We start from the raw sequence: 16,911 nt of genomic DNA on the forward strand, positions 1-16,911 counted from the left end.
ATACCAGGCATCTGGTTGGTAGACAGGGTGATATCACTACTACCTAATGTATGTAATATGACTTTGATGAAGTGATACAAGATACACAGACTGACTGTGTGCCAAGGCCAAGATATTCCAAGCAACTTTAGATCAACGGCACCTTCATGAAGCTACATTTATGTATATAGATGGCTTTGTAGCAGTATTATTCTTGGCTCGAAGGGATTCGGGCTTACATGGGCTACCACCGGAGATGGCGCCCTATGACTTAGCCTGAACTGTCTGAACTTCTCCCTTGTGTAACTAGATAAATTTCTTAATACGAACCACGAGGGTCATAACATTCTCGGCCATGTAGGTGTTGACAGCAATATACATTTACGTCTGTGTCGAACTGGGACGCTTCACCTGGGCACATTTGATACAGCATTTTATGCATTCCACCCTTATGTACATAATTAGTCCATATAATATATCACCTAGGGAGCCAACAAGCCAGCAATACTTGATAGCAAAATGACTATCCCTGCCTATTCACTACCTGTTCTTTTTCCTGCTTTACATCCCCCGCTTCATCTTCCACCGCATGATGAAGGCGGCAAAAGGATAAAATGCCAAGGATACTGCAATCCAAATGAAGAGAACAGCAAAGTCCAATCCAATGCGCGAATGGGTATCGAAAAGGATGGTTCGCATAGCTTCGACAACTGGAAAAGAAAGTTAGATCAACAGCAGAGCACCGTAGCCACAATAAGAACTTACTTCGATGTAACGGCCATGCATACCCCCATTTATAGAACCCCGGAGCCAGATCAATGGCGTAGAACCCTGTTGCAACATTTGTGATAACCCAAAAGATCAGGAAGAAGGCACTCCATGGGAACCCAAGGATCATAGCCATATTCTCACAGGGGAATCCCAAAGCAGCCATGCCAACCCAGTTCAGCATCCAAAACACGACAAATGAGCCACGGCCATAGGCATTGGGGTTACTTGCGGACAGGACATCCGATGCAGAGCCATTGTCAAAGGTAATCTGGAAAGCCAGAGACACGAGTGAGTAGCACAGAGAGAGAAAGAAGTAAGCAATGATGCTTGAGAGAGCTCGCCAGATGAGCCAATGTGGCACCTTCAGCGGCGGATGACCATCTGGTTTTATGAACAGGGCATGAACAGGCATAAGGAATGGGAAGTTGAAAAACGCAATGATGATCAGATAGATCAGACCGATTGTCACGGCAGGTGCAGCAACAGCCGGGGCAAAAGGACGTAGATCAACGGTCGTGAACCCAATGGCCGGGTTGATCGCCTGCGGGGGCACAGATGATAGGTTGCTGACGGATGAGGCCACCGACCGGATCCATTGCGGACCGAACTCTGCTAGCACCATCTGCTGTAGGATGGCCAGGTTGGGTAGGATATAGCTGTAGTAGGTTGTTTGATCGCGCGCAGAGATGATGATGGTCTCGATGGCACCGGTCGGATCGTAGGTTGTGTTGCCATTGGAGACTGCATTTCGGAGCAGCATTGTGGCATTTGGATTGATTATCACAGCGGCATAAGCATGTTGGTCGTAGACGCCCTGGCGCACGGCCCAAGGGTCATAGTTGAAGTCGGCGGGGGATTTGATAGTGTAGCCGAGGTGAAGGCTGTCAGACTGCAGGATTTTGTTGGTGACATCGATAACTACTGGACCGACAATGGTTTCGCTGGAGCGGTATGGGTCAACTTGGCCGTCAAAATCGACAACCCATACATTCAACGCTGGGAAGTTGGCCTCAGTGCGGTATTGGGACCCCCAGAAGAGAGATAGTACAGCGAATATGAAGACGCACAAAATTAACACTAACGATCTCTGTTAATTTCCCTTGTATTCCCCTAGTTTCCATTGGGCGTTTTCTTACAAGTGCGAGTCCATTGGTAGAATACCCGCCGTCGAACCTCCTTGAGAGATGGATCAAAAAATGATACAGCAGCCGGCGGGCTGGTATCACCGTCCAATGACTCGGCTTTTACTGTCATAACTGAACAGCTTGCAGGGGATATCCTACTGAGGAAAACTGCGATTGGGCCATATTAATAGTTTAACAATTAGACGCGAAAGAATGTCTGTCCGCTTCCGGCGTCCTAGTTTCCTCGGGGTTTACCTATTTCGGGAAGTTCCCTGTCTTAACTCCGAGCGAGACCGACAAGATCTGATAACTTGTAACGAATGAGAGTAACGCATACATAAGTCTGCAGAGTTTTATCTAGAGGATAGACCTATAGCGCTATAAATATGGGAAGAGTGCAGGAATATCTACATCCGTAAACGCAGTACAACATCCTGGACATGAACCACGGTGTTGGACCAGTCAACACCAGTGCAGTGTGCATCATAGTATATGATAATTTTGCCCAATTGAGTATTTCCTCCATGGTTTAATTATTATATTGCCTCGGCGCGTCGCGCGGGAAATGATCCCTCGTGTATCAGGTCACCCGCCATTGCGTGTCCCCGTTTCATCCAGCTGATCCCAGTCAGGTTGCAAGGCCACGCATAAAAGTTCGCCGCTGTGAAGGGACCGAGATATTGCGCGGATTTTGCGACAGCTCAAATTCCTCTATTTTTTCCATAATATCTATGTGGCGTAGGTCATCCACAAAGACTGCCCGATACCAGAACGCATAAACCAGCGATTATCGTGGATTGAACCCCCGTCGATGAGGAAGTAGCAGAAAAAAAGAGTGCTGGGTTGCGAAAATTGACGATCGTAAACTCATTTCATTTAATCTAAGGGTATCATTAAAATATCTATATATATATATCCTTGTCCACCGAGGAATCCCAATCGACAGCCCAGCGGACTTTCAACCAAATTGCGCATAGGATCTAGGAGCCCGCCCCGAGACCCTTGACTGTATCAAACAGTGATATTCGAAAAGAAGGTTGAATATGTTCAGGCGCAAGTGACCTGGTATGAACCGTAGCGGCGTCTTGTTCCAGCCATGCGGCAAGTTTGAGTGGCATTGGCTTGGCTGGCGACGTCGGAGAATTCGTTCTGGTCGCACATGGTGTTATCGAACAACTCGATGCGGCAGCCATCGGCGACTGTGTTCAGGGTGTAGGCAGAGGCCACGCTGTTGAGATTGGCGCGACAACCTGTGCTGCCAGATCCGACGTGAGGGTCACCGATAGTGCCGTTGCATGAGGGTGACGGGAAAAGGGTGAAGGACCATTGAATGTCGCGGCCAACGAGAGGGAATGCGGAGGAGAAGTTGAAGAATAGAGTCACGGCCAGGAGGCAGAGACGAAGAGTAGAGACCATGATGCCTTGGAAATATAGAGGATTGTATGTGGTTGAGAAATCTGGAGGATTGTAGAAAGCGCAAATAGGAGAGAGGGCTGGTTCTTAAGGGTCTAGAAAGTAGAACTGACAGGGGGAGAGTCCACAATTTATTATGGATATGGGACCCGCCTCCAAGATTGGAAAGTCCCTTAAGAATATATTTTATGCCAAGCATTACGCGTTCCGTCCACGTTCACTTCGGGTTCGGCCAAGCACGCACAGTATAAGATCTATCAGGAATCCATCCGTCTCCGTACAATGACAATGTGGAAGCCCCTAACAACGGGTTTTCATTCCTGATGATATCATCCCGAGTAGATGATCATTTAGTCCTATTCGGGTAAGTGGGGTGGCTGGGATACTCATCTTACGCAGATGCATACGTACTCTTCCCGACACAATCATAGTTCCTTTGATTTGTGTTCTATTTTTGTTCTCCAACATATAAACGGTGGCTGAATATCCAAAAATTAAGTGGCACAGGTGGCAAATGTCGCACGTCTGCACGTCTTGCCCTGAAGCCCTGGAGGGTAAACAACTTTGGAACTTTTTTTTTCCTCCGATCGGCAGATATATCCATGGTTCTGTGCTTTAATCTTAAATCCAACCATGGACGTTTCAAAGATTTCTTCCAACTTTGGTTAGGCTGAACTTATGTAATCATTTTGGCCAACCTTGGAAGTTTTTATTGCCTTATTGCCTTACTATAACTAAACGTTCCCTATTTGAACTTGCTCTGTTTCTTTAGAAGGAATACTGCTAAATTTGTTGAAAGAGTTCGAAATTGCTCATTCTCGCGGAATTGATGGATCACTTGGCCAGGATTTCTTCCACAATCAGAGCATGCTGCATCAACACCTCATCCTTTTGTCTACGGCCGATAAGCTGCACGTGGCAGGGCGCGTTCTCGACTTCCTCTGGGAGATCTGAGTTCAGTCAGCATATATGATTGCGATATATTCGAGAAAATTCTTACAAGGCGGATAATATTCCACGTCGCGCACGTACTCAGCATCGGCGGCCATTTGAGACAGACCATAAGGAATGACGCATGCGGGATACTAGTATTTGAGTTAGTATAAATGTCGACAAATGGCACAGAGGAAACATACATCGACCAAGTTGGCAATGACTGTGTACACTGGAACCCCGTAGGTGTCATGAGGCACTGCCGTGCTCTGGTATCCCGGTCCGATGATCACGTCTAGACGATTGTCGAGGAACACGCGGCGCATTTTAGCCATGATTTCTGCTCGGGAGGTGTTCAAGGCAAACAATCCTCGCAAGGTCGGCTCCTCTCCCTTTCCATCGAGGTCGTATGTAAATCGAAGAGACGGGATCGCCGGCTCGCCAGAATTACGAATATGCTGCAACGCTGTCTGGTCCGGGTCGATGCGAAAGAAGCGGAATGCCAAATCTGCCGCAGCTCCCAAGAAGTCAATCTGACTAGATAGATCCACGATGCGATGGCCCGCATTTCCTAGCTTCTCGATTGCTCTTTTGAGAGTGCGCTGCATGTTGGGGTGCAATGGTGACTGAGGATCTTCCGGCAAGACGCCGATCGTGAGCTGAATTGGTGGTTTCATAGGCTGGATCCACGGAAATCCGAGTGCCGTATCGTCCATATCATCGGATGGTGCATTGAAAACCACACGGAGGAGCATCTCTGCGTCGCGAACTGAGTGGCACAGTGGTCCTGCGCTTGCAGCAATTCCAGTCATCCCCGGTCTTCCAGCACTCGTTTGGCCGGCATACGGAACACGGCCGACACTAGGCTTGAAGCCCACGGTACCACAACACAATGCTGGGATGCGAATCGACCCAGCAATATCAGTGCCAACTCCTAAAATAGATCCACGCATGGCCACCAAAGCTCCTTCCCCTCCACTGCTGCCACCGGCTGTGAGGATATCTCGGTGTGGGTTCAACACCCGACCAAAGACATTATTGTGCGAGTCCGCTGTCATCATTGTCTGTGGCACGTTGGTCTTCACGTACAGCACCGCCCCTGCTTCCAAAAGAATGTCTACCAAGACTGAGTTCTGGATCACGGGCTCACGATCCAAGAAAGAAACAAATCCGAGCGAAGTCGGTACGCCCTGGATGTTGAAGGTCTCCTTCAGACTAATCGGGATACCGTGAAGGGGTCCAACAGGGTTTCCAGTAGTCTTGATATGCGCATCCAGCTCTTTTGCTCTAATGAGAGCTTCTGAGAACATAGTCTCCGTCAAGCAGCAAGTCAACTGCTGCGCAATGGCGGCACGCTTGCAGAAGGCAGTGGTCACCTCGATGGCGCTGAGCTCTTGCGCAGCGAGCTTGCCTCGTAGCGATGTTGCGTCGGGAATCTCAGTAATTGCGAGCTCTGCCTTACTGAGAATGCCGCACTTCGAGGGAACGTCGATGATTTCCAGCTCATTGTTATCAACTTGCTGCAGGATCTCCGCTGGTAGTCGCCATCCAGTGGGGATTTTGGCGTCTACCTCGGCCCGTTTGGCGGCACACTTGTCTTCCCAGCTTAGATTGGTCATCTTGCTATATCTCAAAGACGAGCTGTTCAGGGTAAACAGGCGGATAAAGATGAGATATTGAGGGAGAAGGGATGTGGAAGAGGGTTAAGAGGTGGAAGAGAGAAGAGATGTGGAAGAAATATGAGAGGTGGATGACCTCGGGAAAGATAAATGCGGGGAGAGATTAGATGCGGAGAGAGATGAGATATTGAGAGAATCAATTCCGAGTTTAGTGGGGTAAACACGCAAGCATGCAAGCTGGTAGGTCGGGATTCAAATACCCAACTGGGGATCACGTCCATCCTCACTTTTATACACCGTACTCAGGTGGGGAGGGCAAGAGGGTAGGCCAATCAAGTACATTTACGCCGATGTATGTATGTATGGAGGATTCACCCGGCACACGCACACGGCAGTTTTATCTAGTCTTAAACTATGTATATTTACTGGAATCGCATAGAAGGGGACTTGGGTCTCCACCTCCACGTTCTTCATGGCCAACTATCCATAGATCCGCCTTCATCTCAGCTAATTGGCGATAATTGCACCCTATCGAGGGTGGAGCTTTCCCCGGATTTGCTATTTCAGTCTTCATATGCATTCATAACCTTAGACTTCGATAATAGAGAGAGATCAAGGAGATAAATATATCAATACAATGTTATTTATTTCTCTCTCTGATCATTCTCATCCTACGTACTTATGTTACATGTACCACTATGACTTCGAAAGGACCTAAAATAAGAGACTTCTCTAGGTAATATCGCCAGCAAAGTCTTACCTGAAGAGTCTCACTGAGTACGAAAGAAGTTGAACTGTATCAATCTTCCAATCTTCGGGTTCTGCTACTTCCTCCCGTTCTTGCGCAAGCAGACACTGGGCTAGTATCTGTTTATGGCCTAAGAAGGCTATATCTTGTCCTAGCACTTTATTTTATTTCTAGTTGGACAACGTTACATACACAATTTATACGAGCAACGGGAATATCAAAGTATTTCGCCACTCAATTATAGAACAAGAGATACAACATTGAACAACATTGATCGTCGTAGAGCAGTTCAGGTGTTGACCCAATGAGAAGTGGGGAATATGACCCACCTTCACGTGTCCCAGATATATTCTTATCAGATGTTGGTCTAGTCTCGTTTTCTTTCCAATGACAACCCCCATTAAAAATGGACAATCAAGTCGCAGAGAATGTTCTCGGTACTCTGGGTGCAGTGAGTTCCATTTTCCCGATTGGTAGACCGAACTAATCATTCTTTCTAGGTTTGCTGGTCTATCCAAGTATGCCATTGATGTGTGTCAAATAGCTTTGAGACCGCGCTGATACCTTTGTACAGCTCCTTCCTCAAATAATTATCAATTATAGGAGACATGATACTGAAGGACTACAAGGGTCAATGATGCTTTTATGGGCTGTCGCAGGGGTTCCCCTCGGGGTGTACAACATTGTGGAAGAATTCAATATTGCCCTGAGGATTCAGCCACAAATCCTGACAACACTCAGCCTCCTTACTTGGGCACAGTGTCTCTACTATGGGAAGGTAAATGTTTCTCTTTTTATCTAACGTGATCCTCGTAATACTCACTCGGACTCAGAAATACCAAATCATGAAATGCTGTGTCGCAGTCACTTCGCTTCTTCTGCTGTTGGGTGGTATTGAAGCTGGACTCATCTTTGCCTTGCAAGCTGCAAAAAGGCGTGGACTGGAATGGCCTCTTATCTTGATGGCAGTTTTGAGTGCATGTTTACTTGCAGCAGGCGTACTGAGACATTACTGGGATATTTATGTCCACCGGACTGTTCGAGGAATCAGCTTCATATTTGTCGGAATTGATGCTGCTGGGGACTTGTTTTCGCTCATCTCTGTTCGTAAGTCAACTTCATCGCCAGATAGAACCGGTCAATGGCTAATATGCAAGCAGTGTTTGGGCCGACTATTAATGTCCTTGGGATAATTATCTATGGAACTGAATTGATACTTTGGGTGGGCATATTTATCTGCGGTGGTGTGTTTAACCTCTGGCCCTGGATCAAAAAGCGCTCCGAGCAGCGGGATGGCAATCTCCAGGACCCGGTGTCTCTGCATCCAATGCCATCGTCGACTTCTGTTTTCAGGACCGCGTCAGGATCTCAAGTGATGGAAAGGAGGCCATGGCAGAGTTCATAAATAATTAATGATTCATCGTCTAAATCATTCGACATCAAACGGTTGTTTCTCTTCTTGTTGCTGTCGTGATACCCACCTTTATCTGACGTGGTCCCTCCACGTCTATAATCTGGTATAGTTTTGTAGAACTCGGATTGTGAGATAAGGTTGAGTTACAAAAGTGGAGCTAGATAGAGGTGGATGGAGCTGGGAATTATGGAGAGAGGAGCGGCTGTCAGATTCAGATTCAACTTTATCTCAAAGAGTTCCCCCGGACCCGCTTGCTTTCTGGGGATACATCCATGTATGTTCCATCTTTGATGAGGTTCCACAAGAGGCTGTTTCTGAAATCTGGGCAAATATTTACTTGGGTTTATTGTTGTGTCGAGATCCCTTCATGTCTTGTGTAGCTATGCGAAGAATTCCCAATATCACATTTCAGTCTTGTTACAGTATCTAATTTCTCGTTGCCCCCTATATCAAAATATGCACATTCTGGATGGCTGGGCGGCAATGGCCATTGCCTACAATTTCGCCTTGCTTGCCTTCGGACGTCTCCCAGTATCGACATCAGACCACCAAGGAAAGCCTGGTGGGGCATCACCTTCAAGAGTTGCATTGAAATTCGGCTTTCGTTTCTCGAAGAATGCTTTGATGCCCTCTTTTGAGTCCCTATAATACGGTCAGCATTGCTTCTCGACATATGAGATTCTACAAGCAGGCTTGATCAAACAAGGCGGAGACAACATACCTCCCACTAAACATATGGTACAGCACTGCCGAATCAACCAGGTGGGTCTCCTCAGCACTTCCTGGATTCCGCCACATAAGTTCTCGCGAAAGATATGATGCCATGGGGCTAACATTCTCCGCGACTTCCGTAGCAAGCTCCAACGCACGCGCGACTACCTGAGTTGAATCAGGGCATGTCTCCTGGAATAACGTCCCAAAGTGTGGGGACGTCGGTGGGAAGATGCTGCCAGTTGTGATTAAGTAAAGAGCATTCGAGTAACCAATCAGCCGCGGGAGAAAGAATGAAGAGCTTGATTCCATCGTCAGACCCCGTCGGGGGAAGACAAATCCGTATTTGGATTTCTGGCAGCCAATGCGTATGGCGGCCGGCAGACACATTGTCATACCCAAACCGACAGCGGAGCCCTGCATGGCCGCTATGGTAGGCTTGCGGCAGCGGTGGATGGCCAAGGCGAGACGGCCGCCGCTATTGATATCGGTATCAGCGGAAATGGTACGTGAGCTACGTGCTGCAGCTTCGTCATCTTACCTATCGCGGTGATCCTTGTTTCTCTCCTTCTCCATTCCACTAAATCCTCGCTCAAGATCCGCACCAGCACAGAACATCTTGCCAGCACCGGTAAGCACCACAACTTTGACTCGTTCGTCAACATCGAACATAGGGTATATCTTCTCAAACACATGCATCATCTCTAGAGTGAATGAATTGTTCTTCTCCGGTCGATTCAGCGTCACCACAATAACGGGGGTAGCTTCAGGAGCCCCGGCCGGGTGATGGGAGACTTTGACATCGGTCAATAGAAGAGTCTCGTAAGACTTGGGAATATCGATAGTATCCGGGTCGAAAATCATGGCTGTCACTAGAGATGAACTAGACTGTAGTTTACCTCGCCATTTGCTGAGATATACCAGTAGTTTATATATCAATCCACGCCTCGGCTTTCTAACAGACTTGATCACTCATCATGAAGTTTAGAGAAATTGGGCCGCGGCTGACATGTTCATTGCGTGGGGGTGGGATTACATTATCTCGGAACATATCAAAAGCTAGGAGTAACATGTGTCGAGGGCTAAAGCTTTGATCACTGGATTCATTCTCAATGTACATATAGGCCGAAATAGTACCATTAGAACCGGCGATTTTCATAACTCCAACATGACCTTGCGGTTCTTCTTTTATCACAGAAGAATATTCCAGCCATCCAAGTGTGGATTCGGTCTCGCATCGATCTTTGCGTCGCGTCTTTCTCCAGAATAGGCCTGTGTTCAAACTGAGGGTGTGGAATGCTGGACGTAGGTTCATGAGGGAAGAAAATGATACGATGCCTTTCGGAATGGACTGCTTAAATACATATATCGCATTCAATTCATCGTCTCATATGTCTAGCAAATGCCACAGCCATATACTCCGTTTCATGATCCGGCGGGAAAATAGCTGATAAATAGGCAGTCCAGCCAGGGATGTCGTTGCAAAAATTATACGCTCTAACAGTTTCATACCATTCAGGGTACCATCCTGCAAGCTCCCAATCCAATACTGCAGTGACATGACCATGGTCATCAACCAGGATGTTTCTCGGTGCCAGATCACCGTGCGTGAAGACCATATTACCCTCCCGCCGTTTAGTGGCCGTATCGCTTCGCACGAGATCCGGGACGGAGGTTGTCATTCTCGAAAATAGGTACTCGTCCTGGTAGATTGGGCGCCGTGTATATATATTCTTATGGCTTTCCAGATGTTCATGCTTTAGTCCTCGTAGTTGCTGTATATATCCATGCAGTTCCTGCGCAACGGACATCCTTTGTGAAGGGATCATGCTGGACCATGCATCTTGCAGCGTCTGGCCTTCGATATAGTCCATTAATATAGACTCAACGCCACCATCATGGATCTGGGTCTCGTGAACGTGCGGAATCGGGATGGTCGTATTTTCGGCGATATAGCGCATATTCTCGGCTTCAAGCTCTATGTCTTGAGAGGATCCATATTTAAGCAATCTGTCTTTGGGGACTCGTATGATCTTCCGGAGACTGGGTTCTTGTAGCTCTAAATGCCTCCACTAGTTAACATGATGGAAATATCCGGTATAAATTTTAGACATACTGACCCTGGCCAGATAGATCCATCACGTCCACGAAGACCGCCTGTTTCCCCTCGATGGGAGCATGAGCCTAGAAACAGATTATCAGAAAGTGAGGCACCCGTTTTTTGATCCGTGACCAATCACGTGGCTGGGAGTAGTCAAATATGCAGTTGGCTGATAACAGTAGTAACCTTGGAAGTTGGACATAGTCTGTGGTCTCAAAGCCTACGGCTCTGTGGGGTGGAGAGTGCGGAATTGAGGAACTATATGGAGCAAGACAAGAATTATGAATGATAGACTATGATGTGTTTGGATAAGAGCACCGTATATTTTTCTACTCTATGTGGCGTGAATAGTCATGATTAGGAAAGCCCAGGTACATAGGCTACCCCTCATCTATCTAGTAGACAAGAATATTTAAACGAAGACCTTGGCCTCGCCGGCCTTCAGCTTGCCAGCGTCAACAAGGCGCTTAGCCTCGCCAGACCAAGCAGTCTTGACGGCAGCGCCATCGGTGCCGGCAAGGGTGAGCTTCTCAGCCAGAACGGCGAGCTCATCAACATCGATGTTGGCCATGATGAGATCGACATCGCTGAGGACACCATCGACCTCAGCGGCGGTGGGCTCACCGGCAGAGAAGTAGTTGACATCCTTGACGGAGCCCTTGAGGATACGCTTGTTCTTCTTGGAAGCGTTCTTAGCGGCCTCCTTGGCCTTCTTGTTCTTCTCACGGTCAGCCTTGGCGGTCTCCTCAGCGGCCTTCTTGCGCTGCTCCTCGGCGGCCTTGGCGTTCTCCTTCTCCTCCTTGAGACGGCGCATCTCCTCCTCCTTAGCGAGGCGCTTAGCGTCCTTGCCGGCACGAGCCTGCTGGCGGAACTTCTTAATACGCTCATCGGAAGCGAGGCACTCGTCAACGAGCTCACGCAGACGGACGGTGTCCTCAGTCTTGCGCTTGCGGCGGGCGTTGGCGTTCTTCTTCTCGACATGACGCTTCTGGTCACGGCTCTCTCCATCATCAGGCACATCCTCATCGAGGTACTCGAAAGTCCTCCAGCTGTCAACATTGTACCAGAAGTTGTAGAAAGTCTCGACGTGCTCCTGGGTGCTGTTCTCGTCTCCGAGTGTGGGCACAGGCTGCTTGTTGGAGAAGCGACCCTCGGCAACAAAGACGGGGCCCCAAGCCTTGTAGAACTTGCTACCAGTGAGCTTCTTAGTGGGAGCCTCAACGTCGGCGTGCTCATCGACGGAATCGAACTGGCGACGGCGAGTGGGGTCCAGAAGCAGATCGGTGGCCTTCTGGATACACTTGAAGAAGCTGTCATTCTCATCGGTGTTGCCCTGGGCAGCCTTCTTGTCTGGGTGGTGACGCAGGACCTTCTTGCGGTGAGCCCGCTTGATCTGCTCGGGGGTTGCGCGCCAGCGGTACTTCTTCAAGCCCAAAACGGCGTAGTGATCCTGACCCTGCTAGGAGTTAGAAACCGACCAACCAAGATAAATGTTGCATTACTGACCTTCCAGTCCTTGGCCTCACGGGCAAGCATCATAGGGTCCTCATCCTCGGAGATATCATCATCCTCCTCAGTCTCAATCTTCTTGACGTTGTTCTGGGCCTGAAGGCGCTCATCCTCGGAGAAAGTACGGTTGTGACGAGACTAAAAGGTGGTTAATTGATGAGATCGCAAAAGAAAATTTAGTCGATTTGTAGAACTTACTCGGCGAGCGTGAGCCAGGAAGTGCGGGCCAACGGGCTCCACGTTGCGCTTGGTGGCACCGGACAGAGCGCCGACAATCTTGAAATCCTTCTCGCCAGCCCAGCCCTGGGGCAAGGCAGGGAGGGAAATGTTAACAACTTGAGCAGCAGCCATTGTATAATGGTATTGGTGATGGTACCAAGTTGTGTGTGGAGAGCGTCGGGTCCCGCGATGGAATTTTTTGCATACATTTTTTTCTGCCCCAAATATCCGCCCCTCCAGCCAATCACGGGTCATATGTTCTGGGAGTTTCAAGATTGGATGGTACCAGGTCCTACTCCTTCTGTTGACTTGTACATTCAATTTTTCTGGTTTGATCGATCCGCATTCTTGTTCAGACGATTGTAACTCCTACCTCACATCTACAGTATCATCCATAACTTCATATCATCTCCTTATCTGTGCCGATCATCCGCAGCGACAATTTGCAACCTGTGCCTCTCGACTTGTTCCTAAACACACTCACGTCTATACTTCTCTGTGACATTCCTCTTTTCATTATGGCTACCTCCACTGCCGCAGCCGCTAAGAGCGCCTATCGTCAACTCCTCCGGTCCACCCGGGTTGTCTTTCACAGTTCGTTTGACAAACACAACCGCCACCGAGGCCTCTGTTTCCCTCACACTGACGTCCGCTATAGATGATCTCCCAGTCCTCATCGCTGCGCGCCAGGAAGCGCGCCAGAACTTTGAGAAGAACCGTCGCCCGGCTGTTGACACTGGAATGCAAATCAACCATGCGATTGAGGTTGCGAATATCCTGCGCCACAACATTGTTCAAGGCTCGAGGGAGCAGGGAGATGAAGCTGCCAAGTGGGGTATGTGTTTCATCAATCTTGCGATTCTTACTCGTGGCTTGGTCCTTGTACTGCTCATACAAACTGTGTACTAACGAGCGATTGTTTCTACAGAACTCAATATTCATGACCAGATTGAACGCGGTGATAATGACTCCATCAAAGTCGGTGAGCAGGATGTGAAGATTCACAAGGCTTGCTCGTCATAATGGGGGTGTTTCCCTGTTTTGATGCTCAGTTGACCCTGAGCGCACTCTCCGAGTCCATTCCAGGTTCAAAAACGACACTGGAAACGACGTCGAAGCCACCCTGCGGTCCCATGTCGAGCCGACGGCATATGGCGCATTAAAAATAAGCTACGACAGTGACCGGACATGTATTATAAGATACCCGACTCTTTATTCATTGGCGTCTTCGGGGTATTTTCGATTGAAGTACATAGATCTGCATAGAATAACCCAATCCTTGATAACGCCCGCTCCGAATCCTAAGTTACATGCAACCTCGATTTGATTTAATGGTATCTCCGCGCAAGTCCTGTTCAATCGCCATTCATGCTGGCGTACTGGACCTCGCCTGATCCGGGTGGCGGTGCGACAACATGAGGCTGGGCTTTCTCCTGGCCAGCACCCTCGCCTGCAGAGGTAATGGCTTGTCGGTCGGCTTGCTTTCCTTTGCCAACCGATCCCACAGTCTGGCGACCCTCACGGGCATTTTGCATTCTCTCTTCACGGTCCAGGTTATCCAGTGGCTTCGGCTTGCCCCAGCGAACACGCAGAGGGCAGCCCTGAATGATGGCCTTGCCCTGGCAGTGGGTTGCGGCGGTTTCGGCGTCTGCGCGGTTGACGTAGTTGATGAAAGCACAATGGGAGCGGTGGGAGCAAATAAGCGACCGGAGCTGGCCGAATTCGCTGAAAAATGTGCGGAGCGCATGCTCGGGGAGATCGTCTTCCACGCCTGTAATAAACAAGGATGTGACGTTGGGATCCGTAGGGGGAAGGATATCTGCGGCCGAGGGCGGCAACTGGGTAGTACTTGGGAACGGACGACCACCACGGCCACCACCTCGTCCGCCACGGCCTGGAAGGCGGTTTCCGACGCGGCTTTCACTGGTGCGAACCGGACCGGGACCATTTCCATAGCGGCTATTTGTTCGTGGTTGATCCGTACCTTCCTCTACTTTATCATCCTCGGCAGGTGCTTCGATTCGTCGGGGCTTGCGGTAATATGGTTCGCTATTTGCAAGCCGGCGCAAAAGCTCGCGAGCCTTGTCGTCTGTCTTTTCGTATTCTTCGATAGCACCACGTCCCTCTTCGATTTCCTTCTCGTTGTTCTGCGCGTAATATTCGCGATTGATGGAGCTTTCCGGTCCTGGGGCAACCATTTTGAGAGCGGCATCACGGACGGCAAGGGGAAGACCAAACGACAAATCTAGCATGCAGCATTGGCAGCAGTTCTTCAGGCGCGCGCATGTGAGGCAGATGATGGATCGCTTTTGGCGGGAGGTCCGATCGGCCTTCCAACGGAAGATAGTAAAGGGGCGCGTGCACTAACTCGTTAGTGTGTGGTTATGGAGAAGCTTGGAAAGAGCAAAAAAAGACTTACAATCTTGCATTCTGCGCCATGATCTTCCTTGATCATTTGGACGTAAGGATTTTCGGGAAGACAATTCTCACAGACGGAGGGAAAGTCTGTCGACTCCCAGCCGGATCGGTTCAAATCATGCTTAATTTGGGGAGGCATGTCGGATTGTATGGGGTTAATCCGAGAGGTGAGAGAGCTTCCAAAGTTGGATTATCAAGATCGATAGAAGTGGCGTGTGGCGTAATGTGGCTGGTGCATCACGTGAATTTATGCCTCAGGTCATCATTTTTTCCCGGGTGGTCGGGCGTCCGACTCAGCCACAGCCCGGAACTTTGGAGTCCCGTGAGGACAGAAGGGTGTGGCCACCCCAAATAATAATAGCGTCCCCCCCAGGCACACTAAGGGTCAGTCTAGTTCTTCGGAGGAACCCCCTGATTGGCTCTCCACTTCAGATTGTCAAAAAGTTGCTTGGGATTCGACTCTTATTTATTTCCCCTTTCTCCTACTTCTCCAGTCGCAATTCATTCACTTTCTTGCTTCGCTTCTCTGGTATCTACAGTCTTGGTTTACCTTGTCGTTTTCTCTTAGAAAATCTTGGAAATTGACGCTTTTTTACCTCCTTTTACAATCTACCCCTTTTAATCTTTGCGACTTTCTTCACCATGGCTCCCTCTGCATTGGAACGTGAGGACAAGGCGCGTGATGCCGCCTTCAACAAGGCTCTGCACGGCAAGTCTGCCAAGGCCCAGGGTGGTCTCTCTGCCATGCGCGGAAAGGACTCCGCCGCTCAGAAGGCCGCCGTCGACGAGTACTTCAAGCACTGGGACAACAAGAATGCTGCTGATGAGACACCCGAGATCCGTGAGGTATGACAGCGTGTATTCAAGACAGTTGGTTCTTATCGCTAACAGTTTGCGCGTGATAGGCCCGCAAAGCTGAATATGCTACCTTGACCCGACAGTACGTTCGGAAATAAACCCCATTGATCCACGCTCTTCATACTGATTATTCTTTTACAGCTACTACAACCTGGCCACCGACTTCTATGAGTACGGATGGGGCTCTTCCTTCCACTTCTGCCGCTTCGCCTACGGTGAGCCTTTCCACCAGGCCATTGCCCGCCACGAGCACTACCTTGCCCTCCAGGCTGGTATCACTGAAGACATGAAGGTTCTGGATGTTGGCTGTGGTGTCGGTGGTCCTGCCCGCGAAATGGTCAAGTTCACCGGTGCTCACGTTACCGGTCTGAACAACAACGACTACCAGATTGACCGCGCCACCCACTACGCGCACAAGCAGGGTCTCTCGGACAAGATGGCCTTCGTCAAGGGCGACTTCATGCAGATGAACTTCCCCGACAACAGCTTCGATGCCGTGTATGCAATTGAGGCCACCGTCCACGCCCCCGAGCTTGTCGGTGTTTACAGCGAGATCTTCCGTGTCCTGAAGCCCGGTGGTACCTTCGCTGTGTACGAGTGGCTCATGACTGACGAGTACAACAACGACGATGCTGAGCACCGTCGCATTCGCCTCGGTATCGAGCAGGGTGACGGTATCTCCAACATGGTCCGTATCTCCGAAGGTCTCGACGCCATGAAGAACGCTGGCTTTGACGTGAAGCATCACGAGGATCTCGCTGCTCGCCCCGACCCCATTCCTTGGTACTACCCGCTGGCGGGCTCCTTCAAGCACATGGGCTCGGCCTGGGACTTCTTCACCATCGCTCGCATGACCTGGTGGGGCCGTGGCATTGCCCACCGCTTCGTCGGTGCCGGCGAGTCCATTGGTCTCTTCCCCAAGGGTTCCCAGAAGACCGCCGACAGCCTGGCCTTGGCTGCTGACTGTCTCGTCGAAGGTGCTCAGAAGAACCTCTTCACCCCCATGTACCTCATGGTTGGCAAGAAGCCTGAGTAAATCTTGAGCAGCAACGGTGTTAGCGGTCTTTCTGTGTAAAAATATTACCCCGGCGTGC

The 16,911-nt window shown here is 49.5% G+C and overlaps 10 protein-coding genes across 10 annotated transcripts; 3 read left to right on the plus strand and 7 right to left on the minus strand.

Moving 5' to 3' along the window:
• Window positions 1-540: 540 nt before the first annotated feature.
• On the minus strand, window positions 541-2,004 carry N7517_002189 (SNG1 family protein; the record flags this gene model as incomplete). The annotated part of the gene is made up of 3 exons (XM_056719919.1): window positions 541-689; window positions 745-1,827; window positions 1,887-2,004. The coding sequence occupies 3 exons, from the start codon at window positions 2,002-2,004 to the stop codon at window positions 541-543; spliced, it is 1,350 nt and encodes a 449-aa protein (XP_056584054.1).
• A 917-nt stretch (window positions 2,005-2,921) lies between these two features.
• Window positions 2,922-3,290, minus strand: N7517_002190 (uncharacterized protein; the record flags this gene model as incomplete). Its single annotated transcript, XM_056719920.1, has 1 exon — window positions 2,922-3,290. One exon carries the CDS (start codon window positions 3,288-3,290, stop codon window positions 2,922-2,924), a length of 369 nt encoding a protein of 122 aa, XP_056584055.1.
• Window positions 3,291-4,121: 831 nt separating this feature from the next.
• Window positions 4,122-5,839, minus strand: N7517_002191 (putative general amidase; the record flags this gene model as incomplete). The annotated part of the gene is made up of 3 exons (XM_056719921.1): window positions 4,122-4,237; window positions 4,288-4,372; window positions 4,424-5,839. The coding sequence occupies 3 exons, from the start codon at window positions 5,837-5,839 to the stop codon at window positions 4,122-4,124; spliced, it is 1,617 nt and encodes a 538-aa protein (XP_056584056.1).
• A 1,154-nt stretch (window positions 5,840-6,993) lies between these two features.
• Window positions 6,994-7,992, plus strand: N7517_002192 (PQ-loop repeat-containing protein; the record flags this gene model as incomplete). Its single annotated transcript, XM_056719922.1, has 5 exons — window positions 6,994-7,038; window positions 7,088-7,105; window positions 7,162-7,365; window positions 7,421-7,694; window positions 7,748-7,992. 5 exons carry the CDS (start codon window positions 6,994-6,996, stop codon window positions 7,990-7,992), a joined length of 786 nt encoding a protein of 261 aa, XP_056584057.1.
• A 503-nt stretch (window positions 7,993-8,495) lies between these two features.
• N7517_002193 (Crotonase core) lies at window positions 8,496-9,576 on the minus strand (the record flags this gene model as incomplete). Its single annotated transcript, XM_056719923.1, has 3 exons — window positions 8,496-8,643; window positions 8,723-9,190; window positions 9,254-9,576. The coding sequence occupies 3 exons, from the start codon at window positions 9,574-9,576 to the stop codon at window positions 8,496-8,498; spliced, it is 939 nt and encodes a 312-aa protein (XP_056584058.1).
• Window positions 9,577-10,091: 515 nt separating this feature from the next.
• On the minus strand, window positions 10,092-10,673 carry N7517_002194 (aminoglycoside phosphotransferase family protein; the record flags this gene model as incomplete). Its single annotated transcript, XM_056719924.1, has 1 exon — window positions 10,092-10,673. One exon carries the CDS (start codon window positions 10,671-10,673, stop codon window positions 10,092-10,094), a length of 582 nt encoding a protein of 193 aa, XP_056584059.1.
• A 552-nt stretch (window positions 10,674-11,225) lies between these two features.
• N7517_002195 (putative ribosome associated DnaJ chaperone Zuotin) lies at window positions 11,226-12,673 on the minus strand (the record flags this gene model as incomplete). Its single annotated transcript, XM_056719925.1, has 3 exons — window positions 11,226-12,269; window positions 12,320-12,460; window positions 12,521-12,673. The coding sequence occupies 3 exons, from the start codon at window positions 12,671-12,673 to the stop codon at window positions 11,226-11,228; spliced, it is 1,338 nt and encodes a 445-aa protein (XP_056584060.1).
• A 386-nt stretch (window positions 12,674-13,059) lies between these two features.
• Window positions 13,060-13,564, plus strand: N7517_002196 (LYR motif-containing protein; the record flags this gene model as incomplete). The annotated part of the gene is made up of 3 exons (XM_056719926.1): window positions 13,060-13,135; window positions 13,200-13,376; window positions 13,470-13,564. 3 exons carry the CDS (start codon window positions 13,060-13,062, stop codon window positions 13,562-13,564), a joined length of 348 nt encoding a protein of 115 aa, XP_056584061.1.
• Window positions 13,565-13,896: 332 nt separating this feature from the next.
• slt11 (Pre-mRNA-splicing factor ECM2) lies at window positions 13,897-15,098 on the minus strand (the record flags this gene model as incomplete). The annotated part of the gene is made up of 2 exons (XM_056719927.1): window positions 13,897-14,904; window positions 14,961-15,098. The coding sequence occupies 2 exons, from the start codon at window positions 15,096-15,098 to the stop codon at window positions 13,897-13,899; spliced, it is 1,146 nt and encodes a 381-aa protein (XP_056584062.1).
• Window positions 15,099-15,601: 503 nt separating this feature from the next.
• erg6 (sterol 24-C-methyltransferase) lies at window positions 15,602-16,853 on the plus strand (the record flags this gene model as incomplete). Its single annotated transcript, XM_056719928.1, has 3 exons — window positions 15,602-15,805; window positions 15,865-15,899; window positions 15,959-16,853. The coding sequence occupies 3 exons, from the start codon at window positions 15,602-15,604 to the stop codon at window positions 16,851-16,853; spliced, it is 1,134 nt and encodes a 377-aa protein (XP_056584063.1).
• Window positions 16,854-16,911: the final 58 nt, after the last annotated feature.

Source organism: Penicillium concentricum, assembly GCF_028827145.1.
Source record: "Penicillium concentricum strain IBT 3081 chromosome Unknown utg000001l_segment0_segment0, whole genome shotgun sequence".
Taxonomy (NCBI): domain Eukaryota; kingdom Fungi; phylum Ascomycota; class Eurotiomycetes; order Eurotiales; family Aspergillaceae; genus Penicillium; species Penicillium concentricum.